The 18,349-nt window shown below is 40.1% G+C and overlaps 2 protein-coding genes across 2 annotated transcripts; both read left to right on the top strand.

Annotated features, from left to right (window-relative positions):
- The first annotated feature begins 12,926 nt into the window (after positions 1-12,926).
- Positions 12,927-15,332, top strand: LOC131665019 (histone acetyltransferase Tip60-like). The gene is made up of 5 exons (XM_058936600.1): positions 12,927-13,047; positions 13,150-13,207; positions 13,532-13,600; positions 13,739-14,825; positions 14,904-15,332. Exons 1-5 carry the CDS (start codon positions 13,003-13,005, stop codon positions 14,977-14,979), a joined length of 1,335 nt encoding a protein of 444 aa, XP_058792583.1. The 5' UTR covers positions 12,927-13,002; the 3' UTR covers positions 14,980-15,332.
- Positions 15,333-15,696: 364 nt separating this feature from the next.
- Positions 15,697-18,348, top strand: LOC131665029 (histone acetyltransferase Tip60-like). Its single transcript, XM_058936618.1, has 5 exons — positions 15,697-15,787; positions 15,891-15,948; positions 16,253-16,321; positions 16,402-17,491; positions 17,775-18,348. Exons 1-5 carry the CDS (start codon positions 15,707-15,709, stop codon positions 17,881-17,883), a joined length of 1,407 nt encoding a protein of 468 aa, XP_058792601.1. The 5' UTR covers positions 15,697-15,706; the 3' UTR covers positions 17,884-18,348.
- The last annotated feature ends 1 nt before the right edge of the window (position 18,349 follows it).

Genomic DNA, 18,349 nt, shown 5'->3' with positions numbered 1-18,349 from the left:
TTAACGTAAAGTTGTATCGCATGCTTGCAGGATCTTTTTTGCGGGAACGCTAGTAGTAGCAGCAGCAGCAGCAGCAGCAGCAGCAGCAGCAGCAGTGTGCAGTGGAGAATCCGTGAAAAACCTCAGCGCAGAGGAGAGCGGAGAGGGACCTTTTAAAATGACAGACAGCAATCTGGCCGAGCGTACCGCGAGAGCGAGAAGTCGTCGTCGTTGTCGTCGTCGTTGGAGGGAAAGCTAAAGCTTCTGTGCGAGCTCGCTTTGCATAATCAAATCCCTCAAGAATGCACGTGGAGTGCGAGCGAGAGAAAGCGAGAGCAGCTAGGCTTCCGAACCGAACATCCCGAACGCGCGAGGAACTCCAACTCCGCGCCGACACTACTGCCCGAAAAATGCGCATGGCCTTTTTGCCGTTGTATTGCCTACGCGAGAATTCCGCGGATAACTCGCTGCAGGAGAGCGAGAGAGGCGTCTTTTACGAGCGCCCGCTTGATTTATCGTGTACGCCGTGCCCAAAACAAGCCGACGTCAGGATTTTAATGTCGGCGGCATGGAGATTTACCAGCTCGCGCGTAACCACTTCTGTGCTTCCGCGCACACCTTCAAGACTTTCCCCTTATATGAATTGTACGTTAATAGTCCTCTTGACTTTGAGGTCTTTGCCAACTTCCACTATGATTTATTTTGTTTTTTATTTTGTTTTTTATTTTGTTTATTTCAAGCTCAAATATACAGTGCTCTGTTCGATTGATCTTTTGGATTTGCAGTTCAACTGAAAAACTGTATTGCAATGTTTTACTCGTGGAAAACGAAATATTTATTCAAAGTAAGAGCTTCTGTGCATCTTGAGAAAAAAAAGAGAAAAGAAAAGAAAAAGGAAAAAAACGTCGTTTTTACGCTTTCAGTGTGTGTATGGGCAACGCGCAAAGTGTGTCTACGCTGTGAAAATACAACCGTCAAAGTTCTTCGTGATTTAATTTTGTACTTTAGTTTTCGTGAAGACACAGTGAAAAACATGTTTGGAATGAAAGGCGAGGATTTGTTCGAAAAATGGTAGACGAGTAAGCGTCAAGATTGAACGTGGGGGAGACGCGCTGGGCAGTGTCGCCTCGAGGAATGATAATACGGGCGAAATTTAAGCTCGATATAGCTGGAGAGAGAGACGGCGAGGAGCAATATGAAATGCGGGAGCGCGGCGGGCGTATCGGAGATTGATCGCGGGACGTACGCGCGATGGTAATCCGCGTTTATGATAAACAAAGGAAATCCTCTAATGTAAGCCCAGGCTAAGGCAAGCATTATAATAATAGAAGCATTTGCATAGAGCAAGGAGCGAGAATGTCGGCGTGTGTACTCTCCCAGGAGATATCGAGAGTGTTAAAGGAAAAAAAGACACGTGGGCCGCGATAAGGGCGGCAAAATGGGCGCCAACCCAGAGCCGTTCTCTCTCTCTCTCTCTTTTCTCCGGCATATAACTCTAACGGGATTTTCGAACGTGGGCGGGGGATAGAGGGTCCTTCAAGATGGCGGCTACATAAGGGATGCTTTAGGGCGCGCGCGCGCGCCAGGAGGCAATATATCAGTGCTAGCGAGGCGAACGCACGCGAGAGCGAGAGAGGGCGCAGATATCCGCTATAGATCTACACAGTCGCCGGGAGAAGTTGCTTAGTCAAAATGACTGCGCGCGTGTTTCGATGCTCGCGCTCGCTCGGCGATGCATGATTTATCGCGCCACCAAACTTTTCCTTCCTTCCTTCTTGCGTGCCTCTTCGACTTTGGCGCTTTCTGGAGAAATGACGGAGCGCGGCGCAATCATCGGCTAACCTTTGTTTCCGCGACAGCCGAGCTCCGTCGGAATCCCTCGGAAATCAAACGGAAAAATCCGTCCGGCGTTCCCGGCCGGAGAAGGAAAAGGAGTCCCTCGTCGCGTCCTCGTCGCGAGAGCAGGCAAGGAAATCCAAAAAGAAAGCTGCGCGGCACAAAGTGCGTTGGGTGCACGCGTAAGTGCTTTTTGGCCGGGGGGCGACTATCGGCCGTGGCGGTGGCTTTCACGTCCCCTCGAGCCGACGGGCGGCGACTGCGGCGGCAGCGGCGGCGGCGGCTGCGCCTCCCTCGTTTCCTTTCGCACATAGCCCACGGGGGTCCGCTTTTCCGAAATAGCAAAGAGGGAGCCGCGAAGAGATTGAATGCGCGCCTATATTTTCCCCTCACATGCGCGTGCGAGGGCGAGGCGCGCGAATGGAAGCGACGATCGTTTGCCGCCGGCCTTATCTCTCGGCTTTTGCGCCGGGCGTTTTTCAGTGGCGCCCGAGGGACGCCCCGTGCAGCGGCAGCTCTTCTTTCGGACACGTCGCCGGAGACGCGCCAGCCCGCCCGGCCGCTCTAATCGAAAAGCAATCTCATTTCCTATTTATGCTCTGCCAGAGGCTGCCTGCCCTCCTCGCTGCATGGAAAAAGACTCGCTTTGCCTGTCGCAATGGCGAAAAAGCAGGAAATTCGTGTGACTTCTATTCAGACCCGTCAAACTTTATTTCTCGTTCGTTCCTTCGCTTTTTTTCTGAGCTTGCTGCGACGTTGCTCCTCGCATTAGACAAATAGTTGCCAAATAATCACAAACTCGATAATGAAAAGTAGTTTTAACTGTCCATTTAATAAATTTCAAGTGATTGTCAAAATCTTGGGTATTTTACGAAAGCAAAAACATTTCATCGCTATGTCTAAAACGCTTTCACCGTACATTTAATATTCCCGTATTATATTTGTGAGTGCTATCGAAATATCAATTCGATTTCAACTCCATTAATAATAAAATGCTGATTGTGTGAAATATCGTAAATCGATACAGAAGTCTCTCTGAATATGTAATTATCACATATTAGATTATAAAATAACTATCAAGTCCCATTCTAAACGCAGATAAACCTTTAACAATAATATTACGACTCTCAAATAACGTCTGAAATTAAAAAAAATATCATGCAAAAGTATTTAACTGCAACTAGTTGTAAAACTGGGTTAATTTGCACCGCCACGATGTTGACCAAAGAACCTCACAAGGTATAAAAATAAAAGCGCATAAACGCTCCACAGTGAAGAAAAGAGAGACGCATGCGAGCAAGCGAGAAAAAAGAAGCGGCAGGTATTTTGCAGTGCTGCTAATTAAAAGGGCGCGCGTGTGTCTTTCCGCAGCGTGGTCGTGAAAAATAAGCGCGATCTTTTGAAAAGCTCGTCCTAAGCATTGCGCTTGCGTAATTATCGTCCAAGTGCGCCACTTTTTTTTCTTTCGCCGAGTTTTTCTTTTACGCCTGGTGGCACTTTCTCGAGGAACGCGCCGCTTCGCGATTGGATACGCGATAACGAAGCCCTCTTCAATCGAATGAAAGAGCGTTCTGCCAATTAAAGCTTCGTCATTTTTTTCTACGCGACGTCGACGACGACGACGACGATGCGTCAAGCTCGGCGGATTATTTTAGTCCAGTGACTCCATTGAACGGAGAGCCGAGTACTTGGTTTTGTGCTTCGATCCGCAAACTACTGCTGCCGTTGCTTTTTTTCGCACAAAACGTCCGAGCTCGTGACTTTCATTACGAGCCGAGTAACTCCATTGAATGATCCGAACGACGAGGTTTTAATTAGATTTTCAAGCTATTGCAGCTCGAAATCGAATGAAAAACTGCGGTTTACGAAGGGCAAAAACGAAATGGAAGGCAAATGAAAAAAATTACAATGGAATTTTTTTTTTTCATTGACGCTGCAATTTCGACGAATATTTTTTGCAAACTTTGATTATTCAAAAATAACTGCAATAAAAATCTAGTAAGTCGATTATTGCATTTTAATAGTTCCCAGTATTATAAAAATAAATGCATTATCTTAGGTTACATTACTTAAAAAAATAATACATTTTTATTAAAATTGTAGTTGAACAACTTTTCTGAATGCGCAATATCTTGATCAAATTGCAAAACGTCACTGCAAAAGAGCTACACTGCGAACAAATAAACACTTCGCCAAACGTTTTTTTTTTTTATTTATTAACTGATGAAAAATTTTGCCAAGCAGTGAAGTGTACCCACAGCTAATTTGACGAGCGCACACACTTGAATTATCTCGCGCCATAGGTGACAATACAACTCGCTCGCGATCGGGGTAAGAAGCCAATTGCAGAATGCAGAAAGAGAGGGAGAGAGAGAGAGAGAGAGAGAGAGAGAGAGAGAGAGAGAGAGAGAGAGAGAGGAGAGAGGAGAGAGAGAGAGAGAGAGAGAGAGAGAGAGAGAGGAGAGAGAGAGAGAAGAGAGAGAGCTTGTATGCACTTATCGGCGCAATTAAAAAAGAGCTGGCTCGGCTCCGCAGTCATTATCCGCGCTCTCAATTTAGCGACGCGTGCGAGCTGGATTATTCTTCTTCTCGTCGTGTGCATCATCGTGTAATTTTTTTTATTAGCTCTCATTGGGACATATCAATGCCAAATCTCGTGAAAGATAACGATGCTGTGAATATGTATTTTTTACCTACAACTCTTAGTAAAAATGATATTTTGTCTAGAAAAATCCATTACTGCATGATTATTGAAATAAAATGAAAGGAAAAACTAGTAGGCCCGTTCGCTTGCTAGGAAAACGATGAGCCAGTTGCATTGCTAATAAAGAAATAATCTCATTCATATACTTGTATATTCTTGCATAAGTAACAGTACTTTGAATTTCTTTATCATTGAATATTATATTTTGTAAACATCTTAAACAATCGTTTAAAATCACCGCAAATATTTTAACTTATATCTAAGAAATCGGAACGACTATGAATAGTATCTTTGTAAAAATTTGATAATTCCGGAATCGATAATAGACTTAATATAGATTTGATCGACAATAGATAGCTTGCGAACTAATTGAAACTACATCCTGGATTATCGTCAAATATTTGTACAAGCGTCGTACATCGCAACTAGACTACATACTTGTAAGATCGAGTTTCCGCGCACGCACGTCTGTAAATAATGAAATGCTGAACAGGTTTGCGAAGTCAACAGTTGACCGGTGACTTGGAGTTGTTGTCAAGCAAGATACGCCCCTCTGCGAGTTAATTAAGCGACTTGACGGCTCGTGTCTTGATCGCATTTACTTCTGCCGATCTCTACGTGAGCACGTGCAGCGATATCTTGTTCCCCCCATCGTCAGACGCGAAAAGAGGAAGGAATATCGCGCGGGCGGATCATGCTTTCCACCTCTCACTCTCTCTCTCTCTCTCTCTCTTTCGTATATACGCGGAGGTAAGAGGTAAGCTGCCGAGTTGGCGTTCAATCAAAAGCACAAATAAATCGACTTTGCTCGTCAGTCTGCGTGAATCTACTTTGACGCGGCGGTTGGTTGGAGTTGCGAATAAGTTTGCAGTTTCGATGTGGTGGAAAGTAACGAAATTAATCCCCCGCAGGGGGGGGGGGGGTTCAAAGAAAGGGTTGGCGCCGGGCCATACATAATACACGAGGCCGTAAACTCAGCCCGATTAGTCCGCCTCTAATTATTTCGCGATACGATGCGCCGGCGGAGGTACAAGGTAGGTCGGGACGCCGTGGGCCGGGGGACGGGGAGGGAGGCTGCACTCTCGAGAGGTTACTTACGCTCCTCCTTTGCACATTACGCCGCCCGCTAAATTGATTAGAATTAAAGGGTAGCGCCGCTCGCGAGTTAGAGGGAGAGGGAGCTGAAAGCCCTGGTGACCACAAGGCCGACGCTCATTGGTCGGGGCCGAGCTTGTGGCAAGATGGCGCGGCTGCCGCCGCATGTGCCAAATAGGCGCTTCTTTGCCTCTGGCGCTCTACTCTCTCGAAACAATGGCTCGCCTCCTCCCTCTGCTGCCTCTAAGCGCTGTCAGTTGCACGTAACTCCTCCCAAGCCTAGGCAGCTTCCGGCGCGCCGGCTCAAACGCGCGCCGCGATTATCATGCAAAGAAGCCGGCCGGGCTAATGAGTTAATAGTCGACGCGCCGGCTGTTTTGCCGCCTCTAGCGCGTGAATTTCCAGTTTTCAGCAGGTTGACCTTTGCATCGGCAACGCCGACTGAGATGCGCGCTCAGCCGAGCTCCGGGCTTTTGTGCGCCAGCCGCCAGTTCCGCACAAAGAGCCGTGCATAATCACGGCAATGCGCCGCCTCTGCTTCTCCAGACATCAGGACTTGAAGCTAACTATTCAAATGTAATGAGCATACTTGAGCATGCAAACTCCTGCGAATCTCGCTTTATGTCCTCGTCAATTGCAAAAACCAAGTCAAGCTTTCCTCGGAACACCCGACTGCCGTAGCCTCGATGAACAAGGAACTGCGCCTCCGGAAAATTTTCTTCATTTGTCGATTATGCTGTCGAAATGGCAAAACTTAATCAGAGCTAATGACAAGCAGATGACAGTCGAAGTTGCGCGAGAGCGCGCTTGGACCGTTGCAAAGCCTCGCCTCTACCGAAAAGAAGCGCTCGACTTGGTGCGCAGGCGGCGCTGAAGTAAACATCTTATTTGATTATTCTCTCTCTTTCGCAGCAGTACCAAAGCTTTGCTTTGGAGTAGCGGAGGGTGGAGACAGAGATAATGTCTGGGTGTGTATGTGTGTGTTTTATCTCCGGGGCAAAAGTAAACGTAGTACGATTAAACGGGCAGGCAGGCGCTCGTCTGTGCTCAAAGACAAATGGGAAACGAGAAACCACCAGCGAGTTTCTCTCTCTTTCTCGCTCGCTGCTTTACTTTGCGCTGTTGTCGCAAGCTTGATGGCGAGCTTTCCTCATGCTCGACTGCGCCACAGGCAACAATTGACAAACGCAAGCTGATGTGCTGTGCTCTGCGAACGAATGCTACTCTTAATTAGCCCTACGCTGCCCCCTCTCCCCAATTACTCGGCCATTATGACTTACCAGAAGAACCGTGCGATGATTATCTTTTGCTAATGGGAAGCTATAGGAGTTAACTTGCCGCTACAAGTCATTACACGTGTAATTGATGAAATTTTGCATAATCGATAGCAATTGATGAAATTTTGCATAATCGATAGCTAAGTCATCGCCACTCGTGTTATTACTCGTATGCTGCGGTGCTTTATAAATAACTTTTTGGTATGCATGAGTTAAAGTAACTCAAGCAATTTTTAAGCTTTTACACATGTAGCAATACGATTTTCAAGTAATAATGGTTCGACATCTACTATTCGGGATTAAATCTTGCAAAGGGACATTGCAAAAGATTTGCTCAAAAACCAATCGCATATTTGTTTCATATTAGCGCAATGAATGCTATATATACATCTTACACACTTTTAATGCTCTGTATGCAATGATAATTTATTCGGATGTACATATTTAATGCAATGAAATGGTAAATGCGGCAAAATGATTAAAATGTGAAATAAAGGTTTTGCGCAATCAAAACACGTTCATTTGTTTTTGCCTCGTTACCCTTCTCTCCTGCATCTTCATTTCAATTATCTGTTGTGCACAAGAGTTATGAATACGTAAGCGTAATGAATTTTCAAGACGCGAAACTTTGAGCTCCGAAAACTTTCTCGCTTCTAGTTGTTCATTCGTTCGTTTTGTTTTTTATAACACGGCTACTAAGCTAAACTTTGTAACATTTGTAAACAGTGATCAAGGAGAAACGTTGGGTCAGCAGTACCGGCAGAAAATTTACAAGGCTAACGACTTCAATCAACGTTTACGGCATCCAAGTTACTCCCGCAATTCCGAAAAAAAACTATCCAAGAGCGCCAAGACGAAAACTTGATGCCAATGATTTCATTCCCAGCGATAAAGCACACCACGAGTGTAAAGCATAAACGTGGTCTCTCGGCTCTAGACAAGAGAGAAAAAGGGAAAAGAAAAGTCGCGCGCGCTTGGTATTTTACGCGAAGGGATAAAACGCGTATCTTTAGCGAGTAAACAGAGCGCCTTATGAATTTTAAGCAGCCGGCCGGCGCCGCGAAAGGGAGCACGACAATTTCACGTGCAGCTCGCGCGTTCTTTTTTTCCTCCAGCCTCTCTTTGAAGCTTGCGCGGAGGAGAGAGGAGATGAGAGAGAGAGAGAGAGAGAGAGAAGCGCACGCACGCACGCGAGAGAGAGAGAGCTTTTGTGTGGAGCCACGCTTGCAAATTTAGACGCGGCGCGCGAAGGTCGACTTCTTCCTGACTAATTTAGTCTTGTACCCGCGCACGCGAGAGTGCATACGCGTTCGCTTTGTTTGCAGCTGCGCGTCTGCATGGACCAGCGGGTCGCGAGTAGTATCGGTCGAGCTGTGGGCGGACGTGCGTGCGAGCGGGGCAGGGTGTCGCAGAGGGCCGCGAGGCGTCCATACGTGTTGCTATTGATTTCCGGGTAGCGCTCGGCCCACATCTAAGCTCGCGAAAGGATTCTGCGCAGCAGCCGAGGCAGCATAGAAGCACGAGAAGGAGAGAGAGAGAGAGAGAGAGAGAGAGAGAGAGAGAGAGAGGAGAGAGAGAGAGAGAGAGAGAGAGAGAGAGGAGAGAGGAGAGAGGAGAGAGAGAGAGGAGAGAGAGAGAGGAGAGAGAGAGAGAGAGAGAGAGAGCAGAGAGTGGGGCTGGCGGCGCAGCACACACTTGCTTGTTTCTAATGATTTTAGCGCAGTCAGCTCTTGGGGAGGGAGCGGAGAGGCAGGCAGGCTTGGCGCAGTGTGGCGCGCATAAATTGCACGGGGGCAAAGTTAGACCGCAGTCTCGGGAGAAGCAGCCCGGGCGACGAGGCCTTGTGGGATTCCTAATGGCAGGGCCTCCGTTGCCGCGAGAGAGCGAGGCTATTAAATGCAGACTCTCCGAGGTGCGCAATTTTCAGGACGCCCTCCGTGCTCTCCTGCTGCCGTTGCTACGTAGGCAGACAACCTAATGCCTGGGATACTCCTCTCCTCTCTCCTCCTTGCCGCGGCACACACGTTGCGACAAATAATTATCCAGCGGAAAAATCTGCCTAGCTATCTGCCGCGATTTACGGCCGGGAATCCGTCTGCTTGATTGCTCGATAAAACACACTTTCGCAACAATGAACACGGCCTTCCGAAATATCTGCAGCAATGTTAGGTGCAAGCCAGCACGTATCGATGCTGTTGATGAGCGCCGCCAAATACAGCTGCGCTCAAAGCAAATGCAATTTCAGCGCGATATAATGAGCGCCCTCGTAAGAACTATCCGATTTGTCGAGAGCACAGTAAATAAGGATAAATTATCCGATGGAGTGCTGCTGCAAGCAGCAAATAAAAAGTAGTTTGTTGGTTCCGTTAAAGGATGAGTGATAAGTCGATCAGGACACGAGGGTGCGCTCGCTCGGCAAAAATTGGCATACAGCGAGGAGGGCCAAGAAGAATAATAAGAAAAAGTCTAGTGTGCGCGCGAGTGGGGTACGCCTAAGGAGGAGAGATGCCGGCTCGCAAAGGAATCGCGCGAGCAGAGATGAGATTGACGAGGGCAAATCCCAAGAAAGGCTTCTTCGCGCTCGGGGACGAAAGTCTATGGTGGTGGGTGGCAAGCGGATGGCGAGGAGGAGGAGGAGGAGGAGGAGGAGGAGGGGGTGGCGCTGGCGGCTGTCAGGAAGGAAAAAGTGCTCACACACGCTCGCGCGCCCTAAGGCCGCGGCGCGCACGGAAGCGAGAGAGAGAAAATGTAAGCCGAGATCAGCGCTGATCCCCTTACGCTCGCTCCTCGACGTTTGACACGGCCGCTAAAATTTTTACTCTCTCTCTCTCTTCGATTTCGCTCGCTCGCGATTGGCCAGCCGCACGGCCACGCCCTTGCCGCGTACGTCGCGCACACATGCGAGCCCCCACACGCGACGGTTCAGACCCCTGCCTGCCAGGACCGTAAGCAGCGAGACCGAGCTCCCAAATTCCACCCCGGCTCTACTTATACCTTGCTCGCTGCTTGCCCTCAAGATTAATGGACCTCCGCGATATCCAACCACCCGAAAGCTTTTTTTCCTTGGCTGTTTCTTGCCAGTGGGCACGTGTTGCCAGGCCCGCCTCAGATAAGGACCCGACATTCATTATTGGCTTTACGTGCGCTGCTTATCCGACACCGATGCAATTCTGCCGCTTTACATCTCTTTGTCAGCGATGAACGTTTAGCAACTAACGTCTATTATGTTATTTGGTTCAATTAACAAACTAATAAGAATACTGATCCCATTGATATTTCGAGTTTTAATCGACTTGCCAATAACCAAATTTCGAATGCGAAACTGTCGCTCAATTATTTTCCATTCGAATAATATTAACAGCTCCAGGCCATTGGAAAATTACATACACGCTTTGGTATTCTCATACTTGCTGCGAAAGTTGACGGAAGTTTGATTTGAAATTCCATCGGAAAGTCAAATAAAACCTATAGTTACTTTACTTAACAGTTCTGTAAGAGCTAGAATTCCAAATTTCATTTATGGACATTTGTTTTGAGACAGTATCTGTACTATACATCGATACAAATAAAAACTATAGATAGATACGTTTATACAAAAGTTTTATCTTAATAATTGCAATCAATTTAAAAGATAATGTTTTGATCAATACAAGATTGTAACTGCGAATAGAAAAATGCAAGTAAATAAAGTAAATACAGAACAAAATAATTTAGTATTAAAAAGTTAATCGACAAATGTAAGTACAGTGATCCCTGCATTACCATGACTGGATATAATTTTTGGCAAATTCTTCATGTCCCTTCATCGGGACTGAAAGGCCGTTACATTGACATACGATAAGAAAAGCAAAAACGAAAATATCCGCTGAATTATCAAAATAATTATAGTTATGAATATTTTGTATCAATATTTTTTTCAAATATAATTAATTCTAATTAATCAAAACTGACAAGAATTTTATAATTGCGAGCGGTTAACATCCTCTATTTCCAGTTCCAAGAATTTCAAAATAAATCTATTGAGATATTGTGGATAAGGTACACGATACACGATCAAGCACACAGTTTAAGCGGCGCACGTTACACACATTATTTTTCCACGCAAGCTATAGAAAGTTTGATCACGGCGAAAAAAATTTACAACAATAATAATCTATCGTTCATTTAATAGTGATACACGTTAATTTGGTAAAGCGAATCAACGATATACAACTATACTTGAATCTTAGCATTTTTTCTCATATTTAGCTTTTGCGGTTTAAAAAATAATTTTATCGGAAAAAGATTTAGATAAAAGTTATTCCTTAACAGATTATCAACAAAAATGTCTAGGATGGTACTGTTCAAAAATCGTTATTTTATTTATAAATTCATCATATGATTTTGAAGATTCGGTGCGTTTTCTTTTTACTAGTAAACTAATTTATTTAAAGTGAAGAATAACTTTTATCTAAAACAATATTTCTACTAAAATTATTATTATTCAAATTGCATAACTAAATATGGAAAGAAAATACTGAAATGCTACGCATCAAGCGGCTTTGCCCAAGTGTCAATCTTTACGCGTGTGGGAATCGTCCATTACGTTGTGCGGAGGATTTCCGACCTTATTAATGGACACGTGGTTGCAGTGATACCGCCGATAGTTGCTAGATTTACAAAGCGTAGATGAAATACGTTATCCTTTTCTACCTCTTTACTTCATTGCGCTAGTCTTGTACAGATTTTGAAGATGTAGTTGACAGAAAACACCAATGTTTATTGCAATAAATACTAACGACTATCTACATTCTCACTGCAACGACATACCTGCTAACGCTCTATTGGTTATCGACTAACAAGGAGAGTTACATCGGGGGTCACTGTTTGCCTATAACCTTCGCAGCTATAACTTTGAAATCTCTTTTTATATCTAAAACTATATGTAAGAAACCGCGCTCATTCATGCTCGATCTTTCTGTTTTTATTTTTATTTATATTAAATATGTGAAAATATATATGACTCTTATAATGAAAATAGCTTGTTATATAAGAATTATATATTACCATAATATTACCAAATAAAAACTAAGATCCAACTATTTCGAAAGAAAAAAAATTATACAAATATTATATTCAAATTTGTAGATAAAATGTTTAACAAAATACTTTTTTTAGAAAAGTGGCTAATTATTTTATGATATTTTAATGTCACAAAATTTGGAACAGATTACTTAGAACGGTTTGATATTGTCTATAAATTTTTTTCTTTCAAAATGGTTTAATCTTAGCTTTGATTTAGTAATATTACGATAACCTTATAATGCTTAGATTACAAACAATTTCCATTTCAACCAGTCATATATTTTTATATATTTGACAAAAGCAGCCTATAATTACATAGAAATATCGTACGTTCAAATAAATGGGCGCAGCTTCTTCAAGTTTCTACGTATAAAAAAAGATCACAAAGTTACAGACATATCGATGATCCGCAGATATGACAGTACAACGAAGATGATTCCCGGACGCATGAAGATTGTTGCTTGGGTAAAACGGCTCATTGTGTATTATTTCAACATTCGTTTTTTCCAAAAAAAGTCCGTCTAGATACCATTCGAAAATCATTATTGTATTTGTAAATTAAATATAATATGAAATGATTTTGAAGACTTCGTGCTTTTTCTTAATTTAAAAGTAAACTAACGTATCTAGAGTGGTACTTTAGCAAACATTATTCTAGATAATTGTTTAAGAAACAACTTTCATCTAAAAATTATTCTTCTGAAATTGATATATTTTGAATTGCAGAGCTTAAATCTAACAATAACGTTGGTCAAGCGCGTGCAGTTTCAGGCTTCTTTCCACGAGAAATGTGGGTGAATGATACGAATTTTCTGCACACCATGCAGAAAAATAACTAAAAACAACTAGTTCAACACGTTAAACTATTCCTTACAGACTTTGACATTTAATTTGAAAAAAGCGCAAAAATACCTAACCTCACGCTAGGTGCGCTGATGCTAATCCCGGGGTCCGGTCCGGCGATCAGTGGCATCAGTGCTGCGAGCGCCAGTGAGCGCTTCAAAACAATTTTGGTTAGGAAGTGTTATTCCGGCAACTTCGACTGAAATGATTGAGAAACACGACGATAAAGATGCAATATGCGATTCAGTAGTAAGATTTGGTTACTACTATCAAATATTTACCATCGTTTATTGACGACACTATTTGTTGTTTGTGTAAACTCATAAAGAATAATGCTAACCTCACTTTTAGAATTCCCTTGTCGAAGGATGTCGTTTGCCCGTTCGAGCAAATGGAACGGACGACTGGCGTGAGTATTTGTCAATTTTTTTTGCTAGTTTATACCACGTATTCACTAATTTTATAGTTTTATGCTTATCCTTATTTTATTTTTTTGTAATGCAGTGATTTTTCTTTGACAAAGTTCCGTGACATGCATACAGTTTTTTTTTTTTTTCATTATTTTTTACAACATCACTTTAAGGATTCATGCTATTCAGTGATTAAATAATTGTTATAAGTTCAACTACAAGAAATACCCTTTATTTAGGATATATTTTCAGGAAGATTATTTTTTTAAGCAAAATCCAATTTCAAATATTAAAATAATATAAATTGCTATGTACTTTTGTAGCTCTGGCCGAAATTATCAGTGTAAAAGAAGATCAAGGTGTAAAATGCTACTATGTTCACTTTGTAGACTGTGAGTATTCATAAGCAATATGTGTGTGTGTGTGCGGGCGTGCGCGCGTGTGTGTGTGTGTAAAAATATATTCAATAAAATAATATTTTATTCAAATTAATTTTCAACAAGAATATTTACACTTTATAAAATTTTCAGTCAACAAAAGGTTAGACAAATGGGTCACAGAAGATTATTTAGATACACGAAAAGTTCAATTCCCAGGACGAGATGGAACAACAACAGCACCAGGGACTGGAGCAGTTACTCCAAAAAGACAAATATCTAGTAGACCGCAAAGTCCAAGCATCACAAGTAGTGAGCAAATTAATGGAACAACTGTCTTACAAGCTGCACTACAAAAGAAAGCAGCAAGAAAAAGAAAAAGTACTGTTCCAGAAAATGAAGATTCTCAAGATGCAAAAATGCAGAACCCTCCATCTGGTCCTAGATCGACAGGTTCTTTAGTTGATCATCATGATGATGTTGTTACAAGAATGAAAAATGTAGAACTTATTGAAATAGGCAAGCACAGGATAAAACCATGGTATTTCAGTCCATATCCCCAAGAAATGGTCAACTTGCCATGCATATACATATGTGAGTTTTGCCTGAAATATTGTAAAAGTCGTAAATGTTTAGAAAGACACTTAGCGAAATGTAATTTGCGACATCCACCTGGTATTGAAATTTATAGAAAAGACTCATTATCAGTTTTTAAGATAGATGGAAGGAAAAACAGAATTTATGCACAAAATCTTTGTCTTCTAGCAAAACTGTTTTTGGATCATAAAACGCTATATTATGATACAGAACCGTTTCTTTTTTATGTGATGACTGAATTTGATGATAGAGGATTCCACATAGTAGGTTATTTTTCTAAAGAAAAGGAGTCAACGGAAGATTATAATGTAGCATGCATTCTCACACTGCCTCAATATCAAAGAAAAGGTTACGGCAAGTTACTGATAGAATTTTCTTATGAACTTTCAAAATTTGAAGGGAAAACTGGGTCTCCCGAAAAACCACTTTCAGATTTAGGCTTGTTGTCCTATCGAAGTTATTGGACGCACACGATATTAGATATATTAATTAACCTCAAATTGCAAACTAGAAATGAAAAACCACAAATCACTATAAACGAAATTTGTGAACTTACTTCCATAAAAAAAGAAGATGTTATGTCTACATTGACAAATCTTAATTTAGTTTATCATCATAAAGGACAGTGTATTCTTTTAAATAAGTATGTGTTTATTATTTATTGCCTCTCTTGGAATGCTATACTGGGCATAATTAATTTATTAAATATTAATTTTTCCAGAGAAATCATAGAGCAACACCGTACTGCCATGGAAAAGAGAACAATCAGAATAGATCCAAAGTGTTTACGTGCTTAAAAAAAAGGGAGAATGTAACATTAAGTAATTTATTGTGTTCACTTTTGGATTTTGAAAATTTGCTTTCGTAATTAATGGTTTTTTTAGTTTGAACATTTTGTATAAGTACAATTTTTATACCTTCAATGTAGACTTTTTTTTCTATGAAAGAAACTCTTATCATATTCATAGCTTCGTATGAGTCAAGTTCGAAAATACTCCTTGTACATTGATTAGAGGAACCCATTGTCAAAAAGCAATTGGTTTCTCATTAATATTAAGGCAGCTATTAATCTTGTAAATTATTGTTATTGCTATATTGTTATTAAAATACGTGTAAAATAGTTTTCTGTAAAAAAGGCTTTATTATTGAACTACCTTCCAAAGTTATATTATTTTGTATAAGTTCTTTTGTTCAAAGAAGCTTTAAATAGAAGAAATTTTCTTTGCATTACTAGTATTTGACTTTTTTTTATTGCTTTTTCTATACATTCAGTCATATAATAACTAACAATAAACGAGACAAAAGAAAAGTTTGCCTATTTTCAGTATACTCAATAAATGAAATTCATAATTCATATATCTAGTTTATTTTTATTTAAAAATATTGCCACTACAAAAGTTAATGTACTATTATTGATATTCAAATCTCAAATCATTCAGTCAAATCGTCAAAATAAGCGCGAAAAACTAAAGTGGCGGCGCTAGTTTCCTTTTGCAGTAGTGCGAGCGCTTCAAAACAATCTTGATGGTTGTAAGCGATATTTTGAAATTTTCGATTGAAATGATCACAGAACACGACGATAAAGAGACTATATGTGATTCAGTGGTAAGATTAAGTTTTCGCGAATAAAATTCTGTCTCATGGTCATAGTGAAAGGAGTACAATTAGTGAAAAATTTGATAACAAATATTTTTAACCTAACTTTCAGAACTCATTAGTAGAAGGATGTCGTTTACCAGTGCGAATGAGCGGTACCGACGATTGGCGTAAGTTAAACAAAAATTATTTAAATATATTATAGTATTTTATGTAAATAACTATTTTAAAGTTTCCAATTTGTTTTAAAAATATTTTGCTTTTACATTGATAGTTCATTAATTCATTTTCATTACATAGATATTATAATGTTTTGAGTCATTTTTCCAGTGAACTAAAAAAATTCAGCAGGTTACTTTTTTAATAATGTTTTTTATATGTGACAATTTAATGTTTTGAAACTAATTGACATTATATTTATATTTTATAGGTTAGGATAAATGTATGTAAATAATACATATTTTAAACTTTTAGCTCTGGCCGAAATTGTCAGTATGAAAGAACAGCAAGGTTTAAAATACTACTACATACATTATGTAGATTGTAAGTATATGAAAACGACAATTTGGAAAGATTGTTTTAATCACATCTAATAATGTTTCCATCTCCTCATCATTAAATAGTCAACAAAAGACTGGACGAGTGGGTCTCAGAAGACTGTCTAGATACTCGAAAAGTTCAGTTTCCAAGGCGAGATGGAGCAACGGCACCAGGCACTGGAGCAGCTACTCCAAAAAAGCAAATACCTAGTAGACCGCAAAGTCCTAGTATAGTACATAATGAACCTGTCAATGGATCAGCAGTATTACAAGCAGCACTGCAAAAGAAAATGGCAAGAAAAAGAAAGGGCACATTTGTTGATAATGAAGACTCACAAGATGGAGCAACTCCAAATACTCCATCTGGTCCTAGGTCAACAGGATCTTTAGTTGCTCATCATCATGATGATGTTGTTACAAGGATGAAAAATGTAGAACTTATTGAACTTGGCCGGCACAGAATAAGACCATGGTACTTCAGTCCATATCCACAAGAAATGGTTAATTTAGCTTGTATATACATATGTGAATTTTGTCTCAAATATCGTAAGAGTCGTAAGTGTTTGGAGAGACATTTAGCAAAATGCAATTTACGACATCCTCCTGGAAATGAAATTTATCGAAAAGGATCAATATCAGTTTTTGAAATTGATGGAAGGAAAAACAAAATTTATGCACAAAATTTGTGTCTACTAGCAAAGTTGTTTCTAGATCACAAAACACTGTATTATGATACAGATCCATTTCTTTTTTATGTGATGACAGAATTTGATAACCATGGGTATCACATGGTTGGATATTTTTCAAAAGAAAAGGAGTCAACAGAGGATTATAATGTAGCATGTATTTTAACAATGCCACAATATCAAAGGAAAGGTTACGGGAAATTACTTATAGAGTTTTCATACGAATTGTCAAAATTTGAAGGAAAAACGGGTTCTCCGGAAAAGCCACTTTCCGATTTAGGATTACTGTCTTATCGAAGTTACTGGGCGCATACTATATTGGACATTTTACTTAATGTCAAACCTCAATTAGATAATGAAAAACCACAGATTACAATCAATGAAATCTGCGAACTTACCTCCATTAAAAAGGAAGATGTGATCTTTACATTACAAAATCTTAACTTAATTAATTATCATAAAGGACAGTACATAGTTATATTAAATAAGTATGTTTTTCTAACTTGTCCTTATTATGTTAAATCATTAATTTTGTTATAAATACAGTGTTTATTTATTTAATAATTTATTTATTTAATATTTATATATATGTGTATATATATATATATATATATATATATATTTATTTATTTATTTATTTATTTATTTATTTATTTATTTATTTATTTATTTATTAAATATTTATTTAAAATTATTATTAAATACAATATTTGTTATTAACAAATATTGGATACTATGGAAGTAATGATAAATTTTTATAATTTTTTTCAGAGATATCATTGGTCAACATCGATCAACTATGGAAAAGAGAAAGATTAGAATAGATCCAAAGTGTCTGCATTGGACACCTAAAGATTGGAGTGTTCGGGCAAAGTGGTGAATGAATGCTAATCAGACAATAAATAAAAGTATGACCTTGTGGTGCGATCCATTGAAGAATTCCAGAAGTGATTTGACTAAATATGTGGATGTACAAATTTGTAAAAAATATTGTGTAATGAGCATTTTTTTAAGAGACTGCCACTGGCTTTTATCATGAATTAAGAAGTTTTGGCTTCGATTGCTAGAAAATGACATTTTAATACAGTGACTAGATTTTTTCAAATCTAAATTAAGCAGGTCAACTAGAAGATTGTTATGCCAATCATCAGTACGTGATTGATGAATTGTACAGGGACTTACCAATAGTATATAATTGTAAATAAATGTGCTTTTATATAAAAAAAAATGAAAACGTAAGTAAATTTCGTTTACTTACCTTGATTGATGAACAGAATAATTGATTGTAAATATAAATACAAAAACAATGTAAAATTTATCCAGTCGAATGGTTAGACGATTCGAAT

Source organism: Phymastichus coffea, unplaced genomic scaffold (genome assembly GCF_024137745.1).
Source record: "Phymastichus coffea isolate CEN01 unplaced genomic scaffold, Cenicafe_Pcof_1.1 PCOF00047, whole genome shotgun sequence".
Lineage (NCBI taxonomy): Eukaryota > Metazoa > Arthropoda > Insecta > Hymenoptera > Eulophidae > Phymastichus > Phymastichus coffea.
The sequence above is the reverse complement of the archived record's forward strand: the minus strand, read 5'-3'. Positions and strand labels throughout refer to the sequence as shown.

What these genes read in the sequence shown, in the direction of transcription:
- LOC131665019 (XM_058936600.1), top strand. Translation starts at nt 13,003, where the DNA reads ATGATTGAGAAACACGACGATAAAGATGCAATATGCGATTCAGTA. An exon ending in AAATGGAACGGACGACTGGC is followed by an intron (nt 13,208 to 13,531) that starts GTGAGTATTTGT and finishes GTACTTTTGTAG; the next exon opens with CTCTGGCCGAAATTATCAGT. An exon ending in CAGTGTATTCTTTTAAATAA is followed by an intron (nt 14,826 to 14,903) that starts GTATGTGTTTAT and finishes TAATTTTTCCAG; the next exon opens with AGAAATCATAGAGCAACACC.
- LOC131665029 (XM_058936618.1), top strand. Translation starts at nt 15,707, where the DNA reads ATGGTTGTAAGCGATATTTTGAAATTTTCGATTGAAATGATCACAGAA. An exon ending in GAGCGGTACCGACGATTGGC is followed by an intron (nt 15,949 to 16,252) that starts GTAAGTTAAACA and finishes TTAAACTTTTAG; the next exon opens with CTCTGGCCGAAATTGTCAGT. An exon ending in CTACATACATTATGTAGATT is followed by an intron (nt 16,322 to 16,401) that starts GTAAGTATATGA and finishes ATCATTAAATAG; the next exon opens with TCAACAAAAGACTGGACGAG.